At 38.2% G+C, this 22,865-nt stretch overlaps 1 protein-coding gene across 1 annotated transcript in view; it reads right to left on the reverse strand.

The window, feature by feature from the left end:
- Positions 1-18,112: 18,112 nt before the first annotated feature.
- LOC123243193 (vomeronasal type-2 receptor 26-like) overlaps positions 18,113-22,865 on the reverse strand; it is a 34,011-nt gene continuing 29,258 nt past the window's right edge. Inside the window, exon 6 of the mRNA XM_044671387.1 lies at positions 18,113-19,026. Within this exon, the coding sequence (XP_044527322.1) occupies positions 18,113-19,026 (914 nt within the window). The remainder of the gene's footprint in view (positions 19,027-22,865) is intronic.

The following is a 22,865-nucleotide window of genomic DNA, read 5'->3' on the forward strand; positions in this document are numbered from 1 at the left end:
GAAAGAAGAGGGAGCTGGAATGTTCAAATTGAGTATTGAAAGTGAGTTCACTTATTAGGTAATAATTGTATTGAATCAAGACTTAATGTAAATAGTAATAATAATGATAAATATACTGCTTATTATTATTTCTTTAATGAAACCTAATTATTTTATTGGAATGTAATTATTTGATATTGGATAATTTTATACAGGGTTTCAAATGGGATAAAGAAATTCTCTGTAAGATTGTTTGAAAATTTAGTAATAATTTTTGTTTCATATTTTAAATTCTTAAGTACTATTTATGATAAGATATAATATGGTAAACTATTTTAAAGATAAAATGTTAAAATTATTTCTCTCTAATTTAGACATTCTTTTTATTTTATTTTAATTTAATTTAATTTTTTTAAAACCCTTGCCTTCCATCTTGGAATCAATACTATGTATTGGTTCCAAGGCAAAAGAGTGGTAAGGGCTAGGCAATAGGGAGCTAAATGACTTGCCCAGGGTCACAAAGCTAGGAAGTGTCCAAGGCTAGATTTGAACCTAGGACTTCCCATGTCTAGGTCTGGCTCTCAATCCACTGAGCTACCCAGCTCCCTCCTAATTTAGGTATTCTTAAACTATGAACTCTTGGAAGAAAATTTACATATATGTATTTTTACATATTTGGAAAAGTTGTGATGTTATATTCTAAATGCATTGTTCTGAATTTTAATTCTAATTCTGGTTCTAAATTCTACATCTGAAGCATTAAGTATTATTCTGAAGTTATTCATGGCTATTTATAGAAATGAATTAATTTGTTAAAGTTATTATTTTTAAAGGAGAAAATTGAAGTGATCCATCTAAATCTCCTTATTTGCTTAAAATATATAACATCAGTTCAAATTCTTATCACCTTTCCCTCATTATAACTACTCCTTGATTAGAGGGAGAGTAAGTATCAGAGGGGGCTGTAATTAAGCATTTATTTATTTTATAGAACTATTTAATTGTACATTATAGACGTGTTCCTAAAATGGAGTTATCTGGAGATTTATAGTAATTAGCTTATATTTTTCCTAAAATTTTGAGAAAACTGTCATATAGTCCCTATTTATATGGGATTCCAAAATGCAGTCAGGATGAGTTTAGGCTCTAAGAGAAGATGTAAATCAGATTTTAAGAACTAGTAAACTTTATTATTGCAATACCAGGTGAGAAATCATTTAGCCCTAAACTATAGTTGTTGAAACTAGCTATTTGAAGTGAAATCTTATGGGACAGTAATTGTTATTAGGCTGAGTCTGATTCCAGGTATACTCATCAGGATATCCTGTTAAAGTAATGAATTCTGGGGGCAGCTGGATAGTTCAGTGGATTGAGAGCCAGGCCTAGAGATGGGAGGTCCTAGGTTCAAATCTGGCCTCACACTTCCTAGCTGTGTGACCCTGGGCAGGTCACTTGACCTCCATTGCCTAGTCCTTACCACTCTTCTGCCTTGGAACCAATACGCAGTATTGATCCTGAGACAGAAGGTAAGGGTTTTAAAAAATATGAAGTAATGAATCCTAATGCCAACAGCCTAACAGGGGTGATATATCAGCAGATGGTGTTAAAAACTGGGGAAGTAACTCTCTACATGGGCAAATATAAGCCTCCCTTGCCTTGATCACATCTTAAATTGAAAATGTTTTAAGCAGGCTGATTCTGAGTCTGATAGAATTTTTTGTCAATGCAATTAACTGTTTCTATGACTCTTGCCTGGAATTTACATCAGGCAAGGGTCATTCCCCCTTGTAACCATGTCCTTCTTCTTCCTCTTGTAACAACTCTCTTCAATCAGGGCAGTTGATCAGTGAAATATATAAACACTGTATTAAATCTTTATCCAACAGTCTAAGGTTGAAAAATATTTGTTATTAGTATGTAACAAAATAAGTTATTCAACTTGAAATTATAATTTTTGTAGCCCTGGACACAATTAAATAGATATGTATTTGGCTTTATTATCTGTCACTAATTATTAAAAATCCTTCCAATATCCCAGAGTGGTACAATTAGGCAATGATTCAGGGCCATCTAAAGCAGGATATAATTCCACTGTTTCATAAAGTTACATTAGCAGCATTTTGTTTTGTTTTGTTTTGAGTTAGAAGACTTGTGTGCCATTACTTACCTTAAAGAAAAATGATAATCTGGCCTCAGACACTTCCCAGCTGTGTGACCCTGGGCAAGTCACTTGACCCCTATTGCCCACCCTTACCACTCTTCTACCTATGAGCCAATACACAGAAGTAACATAATTTGCCTAGTTTTTTAGGGATCCCATCCTATCACCATAAAGAGGGGTGAAGGCTCTCAGCTCTTCTCCCAAGCTCGCTGCCAGGATCCTCTGCTGCAGTCGCATCCCTTAGACAAGATGGTGAAGGTCAGAGTCAATGCATTTGGTGGTATTGAATGCCTGGTGACCAGAGCAGCATTCTACTGCAGTGGAGTAGAAGTTGTGGACATCAATGACCCCTTCATTGACTTCAACTACATGGCTGACATGTTCCAATATGATTCTACCCATGGCAAATTCAAGGGCACTGTAAAGGCAGAGAATGGAAAGCTGATGATCAATGGAAAATCCATTACTATCTTCCAGGAGCAGGATCCCACCTAATTATGTGGGGAGATGCTGGAGCCAAGTACATTGTGGAGTCCACTGGCATCTTTACCACTATGGAAAAGGCGGGGGCTCACTTGAAGGGTGGAGCCAAGTGAGTCATTATCTCTGCCCCTTTTGCTGATGCCCTAATGTTTGCAATGGGGGTGAACCACGAGAAATACGATAATTCCCTCAAGATTGTCAGTAATGCCTCCTGTATTACAAACTGCTTGGCCCCCTTGGCCAAGGTCATTCATGATAACTTCGGCATTGTGGAAGGACTCATGACCACAGTCCATGCCATTACTGCTGTCCAGAAGAGAGTAGATGGCCCCTCTGGCAAGCTGTGACTTGATGGGCATGGTGTTGTCCAGAATATCATCCCTGCTTCCACTGGTGCTGCCAAGGCTGTGGGCAAGTTCATACCTGAGCTGCATGGGAAGCTCACAGGCATGGCCTTCCGTGTTCCTATTCCCAATGTGTTTGTGGTGGATCTGACTTGCCACCTGGAGAAAGCTGCCAAATATAATGATATTAAGAAGATGGTGAAGCAAGCTGCAGAAGGATCCTTGAAGGGCATCTTGGGCCACAGAGGACCAGGTTGTATCCTGTGACTTTAACAGTGACATCCACTCTTCTACCTTCAATGCTGGAGCTGGCATTGCCCTCAATGACCATTTTGCCAAGCTCATTTCTTGGTATGACAATAAGTACAGTTATAGCCACTGTGTAGTAGACCCCATAATGCACATGGCCTCCAAGGAGTAAAGTGGAAAGCCGTGGAGCTTTACCCCTAGTCAAAAAAAGAGTAGTTCCACCCCTGGGGAGCCCACAACCATAATCCTATGTCCCTATGCTGGGGATCTCATGTTCTGTTCACATCCCGGCCCTGAAGCACCCCTGTAGAGGGGGGGGAGGAGCATAGAGTCCTATTTCTACTAGAATCAAGTAAAAGTTCTTCTGTTGGGCATGTAGAGCCTTTTATAAGCTGGTTTCATAACTTTCCAGTTTTAATACACACATCCCCTCTTTATATACTCTATTTTCTAACCGAATCTTCTCCATATAAGGAATTCTAACCTCCATCTCTATGTCTTTCCATAGATTCTCCCCATGGACGGAAATTGCTTCCTTTTTCACTTTTGTCTCTTGAAAAGCCTCATTCAAGGTTCATCTTCTATTGACTCCTAGTTTGTATCTTTATTAATTATTTCAATTGTTTGAACTTGCTCTGTCTCCAAAATAAACACTTTGTAATTATTTTGGATATGTTTTCACCTACTTATCTTTGTATCTGTTATTTTCTCCCAACAGAATAAAGAGATTTTTAGGGTTTTGTTTTTAACATTGTATCACCACTACCTGAAGTGCCTAAGGAACTTTAGTACTTATAAAAAATATTATTTAGTACTTATTCTGAGTTTTACCACTCAAAACCTTAAGTTCTTCCAAGAACAAATCATGCTTTTGTATTCCTTCTCAGTTACTTTGCTTCCACATTAAGTACACATATTTTATTTATTTTTATTTTAAGATATTTTATTTTACCAATTATATGTAATAAATTTCCACATAAGTTTTCCAAATCTGAATGATCCAAATTGTCTCCCTCTGTTTCTTCCCTTCCCCTACACATGTATTTTAAAATCTAAATGTATTGAAAAATATTAATCAGCACCAAAGTGGATTTATACAAAGACTGAAAGAATAGTACATTAGGAAAACCATGAATGCAACTGATTAAAAAAAAATCCCAGACCACATGATTATATGAATAAATACAGAAAAGAACTTTTGGTAAAGTATAGTGATAATATACTAAATTCTAGGAAATAAAAGGACCACTTTAAATATGATCAAATATACATTTATAATTTCACAACACATCTAACATTTCACTCCACCTCTAAGAATAGCACACAGCTGTTATCTTAGCTCAAGACTTTCTAGACTCTCCCCTTGGTTACTGCACCAGTCTCCTAATCTTTCTCCCTTCTCAAGTTTCACCCTGTTGCAATCTATTCTGCCCACTGCTGCCAGAATAATTTCCCTTTTGAGCATGTCTGACCATGTTTTTCTCTACTGAAATTCAAATTGCTTTCTGTGGACTCTAGTATGAAACTTCTCTGTTCAGCTTTTAAAATAATTCAGAATGATTCAAATTTATTTTCCCATTTCCTTTCATGAATTTTGTGGTTCAGCCAAATTGACTTTCTTCTGATCCTAACACGTGACATTCTATATCCCATGTCCATGATGGACCCACATGTCTGGAATGCAATTTATCCTCACTTCTGCCTTTTATAGTACATCTCTACCTTTAAAATATAGCTCAATACTATTTTGCATGTGAAACCTTTCCTAATATTTCCTTTTACTAGCATTCTCCTTCCTAAACTAGCTTGTATTTACTACTTCATACACATTTGTATTTATTCACTTTACAATTATGCTGAATTTTAAATATGTTCTTGTTTCTCCCATTATAATGCAAGCTGCTTTTTTTAGCAGGCATTTTTTCATTTGGTACTGGGTCAGAAATACAGTAGCTGATCAATGGAACAGATTAGGGAAATAATATACAGAAGCAATTGAACATAGTAACTTAGTATTTGCTTAAACCCAAAGATCACAGCTAGTGGGGCAAGAACTTAATATTTGACAAAAACTCTTGGGAAAAATTGAAAGTAGTTTGTCAGAAAGTGTGATAATGAGATTAAATCTAAAGATGGGCAGGGTAGATTTAATCTCATCACTCTAGCACACTTGTGGGTTACAGATCTCCCAAATTGTGAGTTAAGTGGAGATGTTTTCACCTTTGGTGATTAAATCTAAAGATGGGCAGGGTAGATTTAATCTCATTATCACAAAAGTAAGCATAGATGAGCATCTCGGCCTATAACAAAATTAATTCAAAATCAGTACATGATTTAGACATAAAGGGTGATAAAAGTAAATTAGGAAGAAATTACCTATCAGATCTTTGGATAGAGGAAGAGTTCATGACCAAAAAAGAGATGAAGAGGTTCACAGGAGATAAAGTCAATTTTTTTCTGATATAAAATTAAAAAGATTCTTTTCACAAACAAAACCACTGCAACTAACATGAGAAAAAAAGAAGAAGGAAAATTCTGTGGTAAATTTCCCTGATGAAAATCTCATTTCTAAAACATATAGGGAACCAAGCCGAATTTACAATGATAAGAACCATTCCCCAGCTTACAAAAGGTAAAAAATTATTAACAGTTTTCAGAGGAAGAAATCAAAACTACCCATAGCCATATGAAAAAATGCTTTAATTCACTAATAATTAGAGAAAAGCAAATTAAAACTGTGAGGTACTACCTTCTACTCATCAGATTAGATAAAATGGAAGAAAAGGAAAATAACAAGTACTGGAGGGATTGTGGTGAGTGAAAGATGAAATACCTGAGGAAATAAAAGTTCTATCTTCCAAGAATATTCATTCACACCAATTACATGTAATGACAAATTTCTCTACAAGTTTTCTGATCTAAATTGTCTCTCTCCCTTCTTCTTTCCCCCCTTCTGGAACTGGCAAGCAATTCAATATTATCACACAAAACATATTTCCATATTGTTCAAGTATATTGATTTATTAAGCAATGCATAACCAATTGCCCAACAAGTCAGGACCACAACCTTTCATCAGCTCAAGGCTGGACCCTGAACACAGGAGGAGATAAGACTTTTATACATTGAAAACATTTAATCAAATAAGACCAAATAACTATGAGGAAATGATACATTAGGTAATCTGATTTCTAATGGGATAAAAGATTAGAGATTTTCTGTGTTGGAAGGGAGAGTGAAGAGGTGTGATTCTCTGAATTCAGAAAAATAGTTGTCTTGCTCTTCCCAAGTCTCTTACCAAAGCCAGTGGAATTACTTGTTGACTGGGGCTGGGGGTGGGGGGAAGGACAGAGAGGAGGAAAAGAACATGAATCTTATAGCCGTGGAAGAATATTCAAAATCAATTAATTAAATAAAATTTTTCAATCCAAGTCTCTTACCAATCAGAGGAACATGGACCTAATTATTAATTGATCAAAATGGGTTGTTTTCAGATAAGGCATCTGGGTTGCTTGACATGTACAATTATCAAAAAAATCCTTGCATCAATCTTAGAATTTGACTGCATTTCTGGTCAATGTAACTTAGGTCCTTAGTTAAGGCTCTCTAAACAGCAAGGAGAGATGGTTCAGTTTCCCTGCCATGTGGTATTGGTTGAAACAATGCAATAAAGTTTTCTCATAGTTCCCACAATTGAATAAATCTGGCCTCGGACACACTAGCTTTATGACCTTGGGAAAGTCACTTAACCTCTGTTTATCTTAATCCATTGGAGAAGAAAATGGTAAACTACTCCAGCAGCTTTGCCAAGAAACTTTTATATGGGATCTCAAAGAGTTGGAAATAGCTGAACAATCAAACAATAACAAATGTTGAACACTTACCACATTGGAGTCTCTGTGACAGCTATGGTAAAAGACAAACTATGAACAAGGCAAAGTTGAACTTTGGACTCTAGTTTATAACATACGTCAGATAAACCACACAACCACAAGGCATGATGGCCCTCTGCACCAAGTGCCAGAGCAATGAGACAAAACTCAATATGATTTCAGAGGAGAAAGCAGCAGCATCTGGTAAAAGGAAAAATATATGGTTTCAGGGAGAATATGTACACTGAGTTGGACCGAGAAGAATGGGTAGGATTTCAGTAAGAAGAAATGACAAAGAAGGAAATAAAGATAGAAGGAATGGAATAAACCAAAGCATAGAGATAAGAAATCCCAAGGCATTTCCCCAGGATTTATCCTATTATCATGAGATTACAGATCCATTCCTGCAAGAGAACTTATGAGTGTTTTGCTCTGACCCTCATCTTTTATAGACAAGAAAACAGAAGTCCAGATATGACTGAGTGAGGATTGTTCTGTTGATGCAATCTGAATATTAATGAAAAGCAATCAATTTGTTTTAGCATAGTGCTTGATAGGAAGTCAACGAGAAATTAGTTTGGAAGAAGTGACCATTTCTTCTCAGCCTCTCTCCCTCCCTCCTTCTTTTTCTTCCAACCCAAGGCAGTAAATAGTCTGTATTATAATCATTAACCTGGGATAAGATGGATGCTTCCTTGACTGACAGGGATGGCAGTTGAGAGATTCAGAATGTTCCCAGGTGCCATGAGCCAGGTGCAAATGTTGGTTAGCCCCCACCCTATATGTATACCCCCTTTCAGCTACAGTGGGGGAAGTCTCTGGACTCAGAGGCTCAGAACTGGAGATCTCAGATCTCTGAGTTGAGACTTGAGCAAACCTCTGTGGATAAAACTGGGCAAAGGGTGGTTGAAGGGTGGTTGAAGAAGAAGAGGGTAGGCCAAAGCCTGAACCTATTTCCTTGCTAGACTGTGAAAACTAGTGAACCATCAATACTATTGGTAGGAGAGCTGAGAGAATACAAAGACCACCAATATCTATCTACATCAATAGCCTTCCCTATTTTCTGGCTTGGTTGTGGCCAGGTCTGGTCAGAGATAGAGAGAGAGTGAAGACCTCAAGCCTCTACCAGCCTAGCAGTCTCCAGTCCTGATCAATGATTAGCTTAATAGTCAATAGGGCAATAGGGTTTTTAATCCCCAATCCTGTACCTTGTTATCCTTTCCCTATCAATAGATAAATAGTGTTTAATAGCAAGTACCTTCCTGAGTGGTCATTCTATCACAGCCCTTAGGAAGGGAGATCAATTATGCAGTCAGATCCTAATCATTATCCAAAGCTAATCAATAGCCCATTACCAATCAACCCAACCCCAGATTGGGCCTAGAGAGGTTAACCATCCACCTAACCTCTCAAGGGTCCTCACTTGGGCAGCTGTTAAAGAATCACTGGCAGTTTAATCAAGCAAACCTGTCAGGGAGAAGAGGGATAATTTACAGCAGCAGCCAGTGTAAGAGGAATAGGTGTTTCTCCCTACCAACTGCAGTTGAGGAGGCATAGAAAGAAAGAAACAAAGATCTGATCATAGAGCAAGGGATCAGAACATACATACATACATACATACATATATATATACATATATATACACATTCATTCATTATCATTACACACACACACACACACACACACACACACACACACACACACATATCCCTACCTCCATTCTTTTAACAGTTTTTGGTAAAGCCATAAGTCAAAGAACCTGGTAAACAAGGGGAATAGGAAACAAGATGGGGTTAGCAAGGGCTACCTTTATTATAACCACCATATCTCTGTTCATTTATTCATTCACACAAGGCATTATTCGGCTCTGGTTCCATATAATTCCTGATTACTTCATAAAGATTTTGACTACATATGATGCTTATAAGTACCTAGCATTTACAATGGAAGATTTTCTCTCATATTTACCTGCCATAGTGGCCATGTTTGTATCCCAGATTATATATATAGGTTATAGCACTGTTTTCAGTGCCTATTTATAGCCTTTGAACATGTATTAATTGGTGAATTTTTATAATTCTCTTTTTTTAAACCCTAATATCTTTTATATATATATATATATATCCTTCTGTATTAATTTTTTTATTTGTTATAGGGCTAGGCAATGGGGGTTAAGTGACTTGCCCAGGGTCACACAGCTGGGAAGTGTCTGAGGCCAGATTTGAACCTAGGACCTCCTGTCTCTAGGCCTGGCTCTCAATCCACTGAGCCATCCAGCTGCCCCTGAATTTTTATAAATTTGAATCTATTCTCTATGTATTTGAAAAATGAGACTTTTGTTGGAGATATTTGCTGTAAAATTCCACACCCACACCCACACACCCCATTCTAGCTTTCTGCTTTCCTTCTAATCTTGGTTGCATTTTTTTTTGTCTGTATAAAACCTTTTATATTTAATACAACCAAACGTATCCATTTATGTCACACAATATTTTATATATTTTGCTTGGACATAAATTCTTCCCTTATCCATAGATACTCCAGGTAAACTTCCATTATTCTCTAATTTGCTTATAGCATCACTCTTTAGGTCTAAATCATGTGCTTATGTTGACTTTATCTTAGTATTGTAAAGGTTCAAATTAATGGTTGGACGGTGATTATATGAAATTATGTGGTCACCAGTATTTATTATATCTTGAGACAGAAATTTATTTACAAATAGAGAGGAAACAATAAATAAGAGAAATGTGAGGAGGACAAAAGTTATCTATCCTATCAACCTAAATATTTTGCTCCAGGTCTGCTTAATCCAGGCAGAGATTAATTAGCTCTCAATGAGGAAGGCTGGTGGTGAGTAACTATGCAACTTCCTCAAGAGGAAGCTAGTCTCTCCAGAAGCTAGGAAAGGGTTCAGCCTTTTACTCACCCAACCAAGTAATCTAATTGTCAGAGTTCAAGTGGCAGCTGAGCTCCGAGCCCATGATCCAAGCTATAGTCTCCAGCAAAGCCCCTTCAAAGACTATCTAAGACTATCTCCAGAAGACAATCTTTTCAGACTATTTCTCAAAAATAATATGCTCTGAAGGAGTTTGGGGCTTGCTTTTTATGGTGACACCTTGTCCCTTCCCCTCTTCACAGGGGCTAATCACAGTTTCCAAATTGTCTAGCACTGCCCAGGGAGCAGTGTCTGTAGGATCAACTTCTTACCTTCTGAAGGTTAAGTTCTAATCAAAAAGATTCACATATTCCTGGCTGATTGAATTTCTTTTCTTTTTCTTTTTTTTAAACCCTTACCTTCCATCTTGGAGTCAATACTGTGTGGTTCCAAGGCAGAAGAGGGGTAATGGTAGGCAATGGGGGTCAAGTGACTTGCCCAGGGTCACACAGCTGGGAAGTGTCTGAGGTCAGATTTGAACCTAGGACCTCCCATCTCTAGGCCTGGCTCTCAATCCACTGAGCTACCCAGCTGTCCCCTGATTGAATTTCTAAGGGTGTGAATTCTCTAAGTACCTTACTAGCTTCTTACCTAGTACTAAGTAGGGTATTTAATCTTTTGCTGATTTAATTCAAAAGTAGATAAGTGGGAGTTAATCCCATCTTCAGTCTAGTGAGGTACTAAGTAGGGGTACTGTATAAGTAAATAATTTTGTACTTTTGAACTACATTCCCCAGAATTCCTTAGTATTTTCCAACATTCATTTTAATTCCTCCACCATATTGCGTGGTCACGTTTTGTATATAGTTGGCTATAACTGCCTCTCGCTCCTTTTTTCAGCATGCATGGCTGGGTTAGCAACCTTCTTACTCTAGCTTTTTTACTTTAGTTATTATTAATAAACTTTATAAAATATAATATTTAGACATATATTCATTTTAATTCTCATGGTACTAAAGTTAGTGTTAACTCAGGATAGATAATAGAGTAAAGAATTCTCTTTCACAGTATATAGTGTGAGATGTTGGTCTATCTCTATTCTCTGCTCTACCAGTTTTCAATTTTTCTCAATTTTTTTTGTCAAATAGTGAATGCTTATTCCAAAAGCACAAACTTAATTTTTGCAAATTTCAGCAAGATACATGACCTTCTTGCTTCTAGGAAACAGTGTTAGGAAGTTCAAGATTGAGTTCAGGGCATAATTTTTCTCAGTGTAGTGGAGGGAGGAAGCCTGAGTCAAAAACATATGTTATCTCATGATACTCAAAGGAACTCCATGAAATAGATGCTGTTATCATCTCTCATTTGCAAATGAAGAAACTAAGGATAGAGAGATTAAGTGACTTGCCCAGGGTCTGTAATGGAGGGTTACCAGGGGTGTTAACTATTATTATTTGTGGGTTCACACTGGGGTGAGAGAGACAGGAATGACAGATGACAAGACAAAAACAAGGTAGGGAGACCAGGTTTTACTGCCAAGGAGGTGACTATTAGTGAGGTAGCAGTTGGGCCCAACTGCCACTCTGCAGTATCAAGACTAGACCTATGGAAGCCAGCAAGTAAAGGCAAGGTTTATAACAGTTTAATTGAGGGAAAGAATAATAAAGGATGGGAATAAGGGATTCTACACTAACAAGCTAAGGGCAAACCACAGGGTCAAGGGAGGGACTACACTAATCTAAGACCTAAGCCAGGCAGGGCCCAGAGAATAACAGGACTGGAGTGGGAATCCTCACAGTAGAGTCCGGAGATGTTTTCAGGATGCCAGGAACTAACTCCTCCAGAACTGATGGTCCAAAGCAGCCCAGTAGGGAGAGGAGTCTGCAAGCTGTCCACCAGATCCCAGATCACTCCCTACTCAGTGCTGTTGTGCAGGATAGACGTCCTCTGCTTCCAACCTTCACCACACTCCAGGATCCTAGGGAATCAGGGTGCAACTCCACAAGCTCTGAGGTCTCCCAGGGAATCAGTTACTGCCTGTCCCAACCACCATGGAGTCCTCCTCAGAGATCAAGAGCCACTTCCTGCTTCCCCATTCCATGTGGAATTCTCCAGTCCTTCCTGCTAAGTCTAATACTAATACTAAGCTAATAACTAAGTAATAATCTTCCCCACAACAGGTCACATAGCTAGAAAGTGTTTGAGGTCAGACAAAGCTAGTAAAATGTCATCAATATTTTAAAATCCATTTTTCACATGAACCTTTAATCTATTTTTCTTATACAAGTCTTTCAGAAAGGACTTATGTTACAGTCTCTCAGATTATTCTTCATTACCTTACTATACTGGGATTGTGAAACCTTACATGGATGAGAAGACAGTCAAATGTGTTCTCCAAGATAACTTAGCTGGATTTTTAAAAATATTCTTATAAAAAAAAAGAAAATATTCTTATGCAAGGATCTTTTCCACCTCATCACCATGATGCAAAAATTCTATCTTTAACTCTGTAGCCACTGGTGTTTATCTAGGCAAAGGGATGGTAACAGTAACTAACTTTTCCTTTATCTATTTGTTTAATCCTTACCTTCTGTTTTTGTAAAAATTTTTTCTTTTTTTTTTTAAACCCTTAACTTCCATCTTAGAATCAATACTGTATATAGTTTCCAAGGCAGAAGGGGGTAAGGGCTAGACAATGGGGGTTAAGTGACTTGCCCAGGGTCACACAGCTAGGAAGTGTCTGAGGCCAGATTTGAACCTAGGACCTACCATCTCTCAATCTACTGAGCCACCCAGCTGCCCACTGTCTTCGTATTAATTCTAAGACAGAAGAGCATCTGGGGCTAGACAATAGAGGTTAAGTGACTTGCCTAGAGTCATATAGCTAGGAGGAGGACTAACTTTTTAGAACAGTGGAGATATAGCAGGATGTTTTGAACTAATCCATTTTGGCTTTCACCAAGTATCAAAAAGAATAATTTCCTGTATTGAAAGAACTGTAACCAAACAATAGGAGATAACCTTTTCTCCTTTGATTTCTGGAAGAGGTGATTTAATATCCTATTTTCAATCCTTCAGGGTGGGGAGGATGGACAGAAGTCATGGAAAGGATATGCCTTTTAATTGCCTTCCTCATTGGGAAATTCACCCAAGGTTCCATCTATAAGGAGCTGCAGCACTGGTCAATCACCACTTCAAGCTGGGATTCCCACAGTAGACCTTCATAGGCAGCAGGTAAGGAGATCCAGAAGCCACTCAGAAACAAATACAACAGATGGGTTCACAGAAACTCATGTGAAGTGGGTCGGACCAAACTTGTCCTCTTTAAACCTCTTTAAAGATGTACCTTCCTCTTTAAAGAGGTGAGGGACCAAGAATGGGTCTGGAACCCCGCACATTACTATCAATCTGATTTGTTGATATTCTGAATTACTTTCCTTCCTCCTGAGGTTTTTTAAAAAAGTCCTTCTCAGGAGTGGAAGCCCAGTGCAGTGGAGAAAGTATTGGACTCATTGGATTCATTTTCCTGTGTTCAAATCCAGCCTCAGACACTTAGTGTCGCTTAGTGACTCTGCATAGGTCACTTACTATCTGCCTCAGTTTTCTTCCAGTTACTTAGATTTCACAACCTATGAGTTATTCTTTACTCTTTACTCACTCATTTCACAAAGCAATCAGCAGCTTTTTGTTTGCTTATTTTCTGTCTCTCTACTTTCTTTGGGCTTGATGTAAAAGTTGAGCTGCCCTCACTTGTATGTCTAGTGGTGATGGTGTCACTAGCCCAGATTTTAGGCTTTTTTGTCCTGCTATTTTCACACTCAGTTCTGGGGGGGGGTGTCTGTAAATTTTGATGTCTCTAAGGTGGTGTGATGCCCAAGAGGCATGGTCACCATTTCCTGGTCCCTGTTCTGTTTTTTGTTTGTTTGTTTGTTTGCTTTAATCAAGGTAGGGCCCCTGTTCCTTTGAGAAAACAGTTCCTTTCCTCTTCAGAACTGCAACTTTGAACAAAGGTCCTTCTGCCTTGCAACCACAAGCACCTTTCTATATCCTGGCACTGTGGCCTAGAATGGGTAATGGCCAGTAGAGTTGCCAAATGGCACCTAGACCTACACACAGTGCTAGCACAGGATTCCCTGGAATCTCTTTCTGAACAGGAGTTCAATCCCCTCATTGCCTCTCGGTGGTATGTTCTCCCTATCAAGCTGCTGCTGCTGTTGCTGCCCCTGCTCAAAGGCCCACAGCTGGTTTTGCCGCTGTCCTGCCCAGTGTTCCTGGCCAGCCTCAATCCCAGTGCCACAGACCTGTCCTCCTAACCAGCTGGAACATGCCTCACCCTGACCTGTTGTTGGTTATGCCACTTTGGAATTTTTTGAAATGTTTATTTGATTTGATATTTTATTTTTACTTTACTTGATGTATTATTTTATTGGATATGATGCTCGATATACTATTTTAAAGTTGTTTAGTGGGGAATATTGGGAGGGCTAAACTAGAATGATCTATGTATTCCACTATCTTGACTCTGCCAAGGACATTCCATTCTAATGGGGAAATCAATCTGAAAAAGAAAGTCAAAAACAGAGGAGGAAGGGCATAATGGAGAAGTCCAGAAAAATGCAGCCTGGAGGGAAATGAAGAAGTGGCTGGCTTGTGCGCCCTCCTTAAAAGTAGGTTTTGGGAGGAGCCTTCTACCATCCAATCAGAAGGAGGACCTCCAGGGCCAAGGATACTTCTAAGACATGATTTCCAAAGCTAAATTACTCTTATAGCATGAGGAGGTTCCTATGGCATGATGTAGTATTCCAGAGAAGTTCAGTTTTTCAAACAAAATGTCAAGGATATATACATGCATATATATATATGTGTATATATATATATATATACACACACACACACACATATACCTTGGGTAGGACCAGAGATCTGCCTCTTAAATGAGAATATTAAGAGGTCCCTTTTGAAAGTAGAGAAATGGCTAAGATAAAGATGGTTGCTGGACACCAGTCCATCAGTTCACTTGCATGTGTCTTTTCCCCAGTGATTTAAAGGTAATAATCAATGGAATTGTAAGTGAAATAACTGGATGCTATGGGAAGATTAGAGACTTTTGGGCTCTTCTCTGACAGAAAGTTTGATTTCTTGGATTTTTGTTGTTCATCTTTCATTTTTGAAGAGGACCAATGATATCACAGTATGGTGTCTTGATTTGCATGTCAATTAAGTGAGGTGGAGTTGCACAAAGTTTTGAGTTTCACTCTCTCTTCCAGTCATCTAAATCTAGTTGCAAGAAAAAAGTCAGAATGATTGTCTGTGAGCCAGGATATGGTAGTTGATGCTGGCATTTAAAAAATTTTAAATTTATTTATTTGTTTGTTACATTAAAATATCCAATTAGCTCCTTCCCTTTCTCCTGTCCTTCCATTAGAGAAGGCGTCATTTGACAAAAAAGATATATGTATATATGAAATTATGTCTCACTTATTTCTATTTGTCAGTTCTTTCTCTGTAGATGGATATAAACTAGGCCAGATCTGAACTCAAGTATCCCTGACTCTAGCCCAGTTCACTATCCTCTGGAGCTTTTAGTTACCTTTATTTCCTTACAACAATAGGAAACTGAGGCCAAAAGGGTTGAGTGACTTGTCCAGAGTTACACAGATAGTAAATTTCAAGTGTCTAAGACTGGCTTGGAAATCAGGTTTTTCTGAATACAAGTCTAGTTCTCCCTATTCACTATGCCACCTAGCTGTCCTGTGGTTGCTCTCTACTGCCCTCTGTTTGTTTTTTGTTGTTGTTGTTGTTGTTGTTGTTGTTGTTGTTTTGAGGAGAAACAGAACTGAAAAGAGAAATTTAGAATATACTTTCCATCAGGAAGAGGCTTGGCAGACTGAAGGAGGATTGGACCAAGTAGAAGCTTGTGGAGTGAAGAGCTGGCTGAGTTGATCATGCTTCATAGAGATCTAACCTGAGAAACTTTGCAGTTCTCTGGCTTAAGGACATCTAATCACAAAACATATTCTCTAACAGAAAACAAGTACTTAAAAATTCTCTCTCTGTCTGTCTGGCTATTTGCCTATCTGTCTATCTAAGTACAAGATGAGCCAATTTTCCCAGCAGGAGAGTAATGAATGCCAGATGCAGGGAGAAGGGGGCAATTAGAAAGGAAATGGTTTTATGGTTTCTGACGTAACTAAAGATATCAAGATATTCATTGCAGAGTTTTGGATTAACTTGTACCTTGAGTTTCTTCAGTCATGTACTTAGTCCCTGCTAGATTTCTTTCGATAAGTGTGTTCCCATTCTTTCTCACAAACACTATCCATTAGGGGGAGACTGTGACCTAGATTTTTGAGTGGATTGAAGTTTATAGAATCTAGAGGAGATAGAGAAAAAAGAAGAAGTTTATTTCTTGATGGGAACTTTTAAATCATTATATTATGAAGATGAAGATAATTCCTGAAAGGACACATTTTTTGGGGGGGGGTACTTTGAGCAAAATAAATGGTGGAAATGCATTTCCAGAAGTAATGCAAAATCATTTGTAGTTGCAGTAAAGGATAGAAGCAACTCTGGCTGGGATCTTTCTCACAGTTATTATATATTTTATAATATATTCAATAATATTATATTATTACAGTTATTATAAATTGTAAGTTTTTGATTTGTTATTATTGTTCAATAATGTCCAACTCCTCATGACGTGATTTTGGGTTTTCTTGGCAAAGATACTGGATTGGTTGCCATTTCTTTCTCCAGCTCATTTTACAAATAAGAAAGTTGAGGCAAACAGGGTTAAGTGACAAGCCTAGGGTCACACAGTTAATAAATGTCTGAGGTCAGAGGAAGGGGGCTCAGCATGGAGTAATACTGATGACAAGATAGAGGCATGACCATCTTGGTGTATGGCTGAGGTGGGGTGGAGGAGTAGGTCATGGGAAGTAAACTGCAGAACTGAGTCATTAGAGAAATTGAAGGAATATCATTATGGATGATGAAAACTCCTAATATAGTAGTAGGAGTTGAGGAGGAAAGGAATATTTGGATCTTAGCCTTGAACTCATTGAGGAAAGAAAGTGTTCTAAAGATCAGTAGGAAATGCCTACAAAGTTTGATTAGTTGGTAGATATAGGTTGAATGTACTTCAAAGGAGATACATCACTTAATGGTGATGGTATAAATAGAACCTAGAAGTAGTGATGATGAACAAGGTGTAGTCTACCTCCCTCACCTCAACCAGTGACTTGGGAAGAATCAGTGAAAGGCCAGTCATCTCTGAAAAGGGAGACACGGGAGGCAGAAAATGGAAGTAATGGGAAAGGAAAAGATTTAACATGAGAGTAATTTTATTTTCATTTTAAAGAGCATTACAGAGAGCACAGTAGGGGTAACTTTATTTTGTTTATTTTAATTTTTAATTTTTTAATTTTAATTTTGAACATTTTCCCCTAGTTACATGTTTCATGTTCTTTCCCTCTCCCCAAACCCTCCCACCCCCCTTAGCCAACACATAATTCCACTGGGTTTTATATGTATCACTGATCAAGACCTAATTCCATATTATTCATATTTGGACTAGAGTTATCATTTAGTGTCTACATCCCTAATAATATCGCCAACAGCCCATGTGTTCAAGCAGTTTTTTTTCTTCTTCTGTGTTTCTCCTCCCACAGTTCTTCCTCTGGATGTGGCTAGTTTTCTTTCTCATAAGTCCCTCAGCCTTGCTCTGGATCCTTGCATTGCTGCTAGTAGAGAAGTCCGTTATGTTTGATTGTACCACAGTGTGGGGGTAACTTTAGAATGGAAAAGGAAGGAAGGGAGAAAGGGAGGGAGGAAAGAAAGGAAGAAGTAAACATTTATATAGCATCTAGGATCTTTGTTTGGGTAGAGGAGAATGCCAATAATGGATTAGGTAGTGGAGGATGAGGAATAAGACTAGAATCATGATTGTCAAGCATTCAAAATAACTGCAATTTCTTCCCCTTATCATAAAAGTTTTAAAACATTGATGTTTTTTTTGAGAACAATTAACAGGAAAAGATTGACATGTTCAGTGAAGAACTAAATAAAGATTCGAATATCACCAACTGCAGATTTTTAAGAACAATGAGAATTATTTTTTCCAAGGGTCAGATGGATGAGAATTTTAGACTAACACCTTCCAGAATCTGCTTTCTGCCTTAACCGTTCCAGTGTATTCCTCTCTGGCCTCAGAAGGATCACATAACACTTGGGAATAAAGATACAACCTAATAACCCAGCACTGGATGCCAAAATACAGAAGATCTCTATAGTCACCACAGCCTTTCCTTTGGGATTCTGATAGGCAGGAATGAATGACATCCACACACTACAAAAGATCAGCATACTGAACGTGATAAACTTGGCTTCATTGAAGGTATCAGGAAGATTTCTGGCCAGAAAAGCCACTGTAAAACTCCCCAGTGCTAGGAAGCCCATGTAGCCCAGGATGCTATAGAAGGTGATGACAGAGCCCATCTCACAAATAATGATTATCTGATCAGATTCAGAGTGGGTGTCTAGTCCTGGAAAAGGTGGAGATGTGCCCAGCCAGGTGCCACAGAGAGCCAGTTGGATCATGGAGCAGATAAAGACAACAAAACCAGAAACTCTAGGTTGCATCCACCTTTTCATCTTGCTTCCTGGTCTTGTGGCTTTGAAGGCCAGAACCACAGTGACGGTTTTAGCCAAAATAGAAGAAACAGCCACAGTGAACACAATTCCAAATACAGTTTGTTGTAGGAGGCATCTTGCTGATGTGGGATAGCCAATGAAGAGGATGGAGCAGAGGAAACACAAAGTGAGGGATACGAGGAGTACGTAACTGAGAATCCTATTATTGGCTTTGACTATGGGAGTGTTTTGAAATTTCACAAATATCCCAAGAATCAGAACTGTGAGGAAAGAAAAGGAAAGAGCTATACAAGTCAAAGCCAACCCCAAGGGCTCTTTAAAAGAGAGAAAGGTTACAGTCCTTGGGAAACAATGATCTCTGTCTTTATTTGGATACTGATCTTCCGGGCATTTTATGCAGTGGTCCATATCTGCAAAGCATAATGGTTCAATATTTTGTGGTTAATATCTCTCTGGTCTCATACCAGGAAAATAGTAACATCATGTCAAAACAATCCTACCAGTTCCAAAGTACAAAATACCTTTCCTGCTATACTGAGATATAGCGCTACCAGTATGCACCATGAAGAATAAATTTTTTCCATTTCTCAACTGTATCCCAGTTGGGTAGACTTAGAACATCTTTCTTCTCAAAATCTACATCTTTCCAGATTGAAAAAATACTCCTTTAGAACTACTTTAATGTCTCTTTTCAGTATTTCAATATCATGCAGCAGTAAGAGAAGTTGCCAATAATCAAAGATTATTACTGAGATTAAATCATGTCCCATATTCTATATTTTCCCAACAGTCTTTGTAATGGGGTCAAACAAGTCACAATCACTTTTGGAGTATTTGGGAGCATTTCACAATGAAACCATTGGTCTAGTTTCGAGAATTTCAGCTGATAATACCAATGCAAATACCATTAGTTGATAATCACTTTACATTGTATTTTTTTTAATCTAAGACTTGGCTGTAAGATTAAAAACAAATACTCCAAATATTATATTAACAAGATTTATTAATAATTATTTTAAGAAAAAGAAATAAAAAGACAAAAGTAAAAAGCCTGAGTAAAGTCACCTTTCCCAGCCATGCATGTGGAAAAAAGAGAGAGAGTGGACTTACCCACAACTATATACAAACAACGTAAGCCCGCTATTTGGGAGTGAAAAGGAAAGGGATACTTGGTAATAAAAAAGAATTCTGGGAAATGGAGTCCAAGGGTTCAAGATTTCTGATTATACACGGCAATGTTGGAGTTATCTGTCATACCTGAGTTGACATCACCATAATAAATAGCAGTCTCTAGCATATGACAGATGCCCAATGAATGTTGCTGACTGACTAAATTCATTGCCCATAACTGAAGTAAAATATTGTCTACAGCAGTGGTAGGGTAGGTTAGTGAGTAGGGTAGTTTGACAAGTTCTAGTTCCCCTTCCTTTCCCTAACCATTAACTCATGGACTATATGTGTTTCCCAGTATGTAATATTTTATATGCTCTAGGAAGTCTTTTTGAATGATATTTAATTTTCTCTATCTTTTTGAGCTCCAAGTTCCTAGTCAGAGGCAAATGTTCTATCAAAATACTCTTTTCTTTTTCTTTTTCTCTCCCCACCATTATTTTTTCACTTCAATTGTCTCGCCATCTACCTTCCTAATAAGCAAATACAGTCTTTCAGTCATTTTTCCATTGTGTCTGACTTTTCATGACCCCATTTGGGGTCTTCTTGGCACTGAGTAGTTTGCCATTTCCTACCCCAGCTCATTTTACAGATGAGGAAAATGAGGCAGACAGGGGTAAGTGACTTGTCTAGGGTGACATAGCTATTAGGTATCTGAAGCCAGAGTCAAACACAGGAAAAAGAATCTTCCTGACTCCAGCCTCAGCACTCTCTCCACTGCTCCACCTTGCTACTTGTATATCCAGTTAAGAAAATGCAAGTTGTTGGTTTTTTTTAATTTAGAAAAAGTAAACACTTAACCAAAAATGGAATTTTCCCAATGCCCAAAATGAAGGACTCTAGGCTACCATGAAAGGACCCAAAGGAAGAAATGGTTGGTTGTTGTCCCTTGTGCTCAAAGAGGACCAAAATTATATCACTATGTCAGGGTCAGTGGACAGTGTGTATAGTGTACAGTGGGTCCGAGTGTGGCTGCTTGGACCAATGTAAGTCCAGAAGGCTCTATCACAGGTCATTCACAAATAGCTGGTACGAACATTTGGGTGGAAGATGTCTCTAAATTTTCATTGATCACTTTTCTTTTGAGCTTCTGCAATTCTCTGCTCACTGAGCACAGCGCCTTCTCTGATGTGGGCACACCTGCTGGACAGTCCTGTGCCGATGTCTCCCATGTCTCAACATCAATAGTAAAGTCCTTCAGGGAGACCTCGAGAACATCCTTGCATCGTTTCTTCTGACCTTGGTGGGAGCACTTTCCTTGTACTTGTTCTCTATAAAATCATCTTTTGGGGAAACAGATTTGGCATCGGAACAATGTGGCCAGCCTTTTGGAGCTGCACTCTCTGTAGGAGAGTCTGAATGCTTGGCAGTTGTTATAATTATGGGAGGTCTCTTGATCTATTTGAGATGGTAAATTGATGTACAGAGAGAAATAAGATGACCCTTCTCCCTTATAACAGTTGACCAGGCAGGATCCTTCAGGTCTAAGAGGTATATCCCTTCAGGACCCACCTGGGGTTAATTGATATGTTGATTTGGGCTCTTTAGCTAGGATAACACCTTGTATTCTGACTGCGATTTCTCTCTTCCCAAAACAAGCTTTGACACTGCTTTAGGAAGGTACTTTAAACTTTATATTAAACGAGAAGGATAAGGGTAAAGGATTGTGGTATAGGAGACCCTATTCTAATGGTTACTAATGAAATCTCAATTGCTAGCAGATGAAGAATCAATGTAGTTTCCCTCTGGTTCAGCCTGGCCAGGGCTAAACCAGAGTAGGTAAACTGCTGGGATATCTTTGACTTCTTCTTCCATAGATCTTCAGCCTTACAGTTGAGTTATTTCCACCCTTTCCACCCTCTTCTTCATCTCCTGCCCACTTCCCGGATCCCTCCCGGGCCCTGGGAAACCTAGATATCTAGATGATGAAACTCCTAATATCTAGGGGCAGTAGACACCAAGGTGGTGGTCAGGTACAGGTTGGAACGGTATCTCAAGTACAGGAAGAGTTTGCAGAGAGATGTTTGCACCCTCTCACTCCAAGACCAGGATCCAGCGATCTCTAGCCTCAGCACAGGTCAAAGACCCAGAACTTCTTCAGGGTTCTCAACTGCCCCTCCTCCTGCCTTTCGCATGACTTCCCTGGGAACATTCCATCCAACTGACTTATTTGTTAATCAAAGGTGATCTTCAAGCTCCCAGAGATTCAATATAACATGAATGCCATTTTGTTTTTGGAAATTTCAACCTGTAAATTTCCAGATGTTCTTGTTCATGGATGATGTCTACACTTATTCTAATCTTAACTATGTGTTCCTATCCCATTAACTATCCCTTCCCAAAATAATAAATCCTACCTTATCTAATGCCTTAACTAACTAACTAGCCTAAAGCTAATGACAAGGGTTTAGGATAGGTTTCTCTGTGGGAAAGTGTGGGATTTGAATACAATAGTTTCATGAACACATCAGTTGAACATCAACATAACATATGAACATAATCATAACATTTAAAACAATCATCTATGTTGTTTCCTAACCTTAGACAAAGAAAATTTTGCAATAACGCTGTCTATATTACTAATACTAACTTCAAATAACATTCCTAACTCATATTAAACCCTAACATTTCTATTCCCTAATCTATAGTTAGAAAGATTAGTCTGTCAGTAATTCTTATACTAGAGTTAATGTGTTAGTCAATTAGTATTCATTTCTAACTAACCTACTCTACACACTGTCTACTTAACATTCTATCAACTCTATTTGAACATTCATAACTATTTTCCACTGACCCTATACTAACTAAATTTTGAATATCCCTACTCTACTCTTTCCCTACGGGTTAGTAGACTTATGCAATATATGTTAGTAACAATATTACATATGTACAAGGTTTTCCATGTGATGTTCTCATGAAATATTTGCAAGGAACCTTATCTCCCTTGCTCTTTTGGGTCATTGTAGTTTCTTCAACTTTATACATTATGTACATGTGAAGTGACTCTATTGTGACTATGTGTTGAACTCATGACCTATCATATCCTGTTTGGATTTATACTCATCTTCTTCAGAATTCT

This window comes from Gracilinanus agilis, chromosome 3 (assembly GCF_016433145.1).
Source record: "Gracilinanus agilis isolate LMUSP501 chromosome 3, AgileGrace, whole genome shotgun sequence".
NCBI classification, from domain to species: Eukaryota; Metazoa; Chordata; class Mammalia; order Didelphimorphia; family Didelphidae; genus Gracilinanus; species Gracilinanus agilis.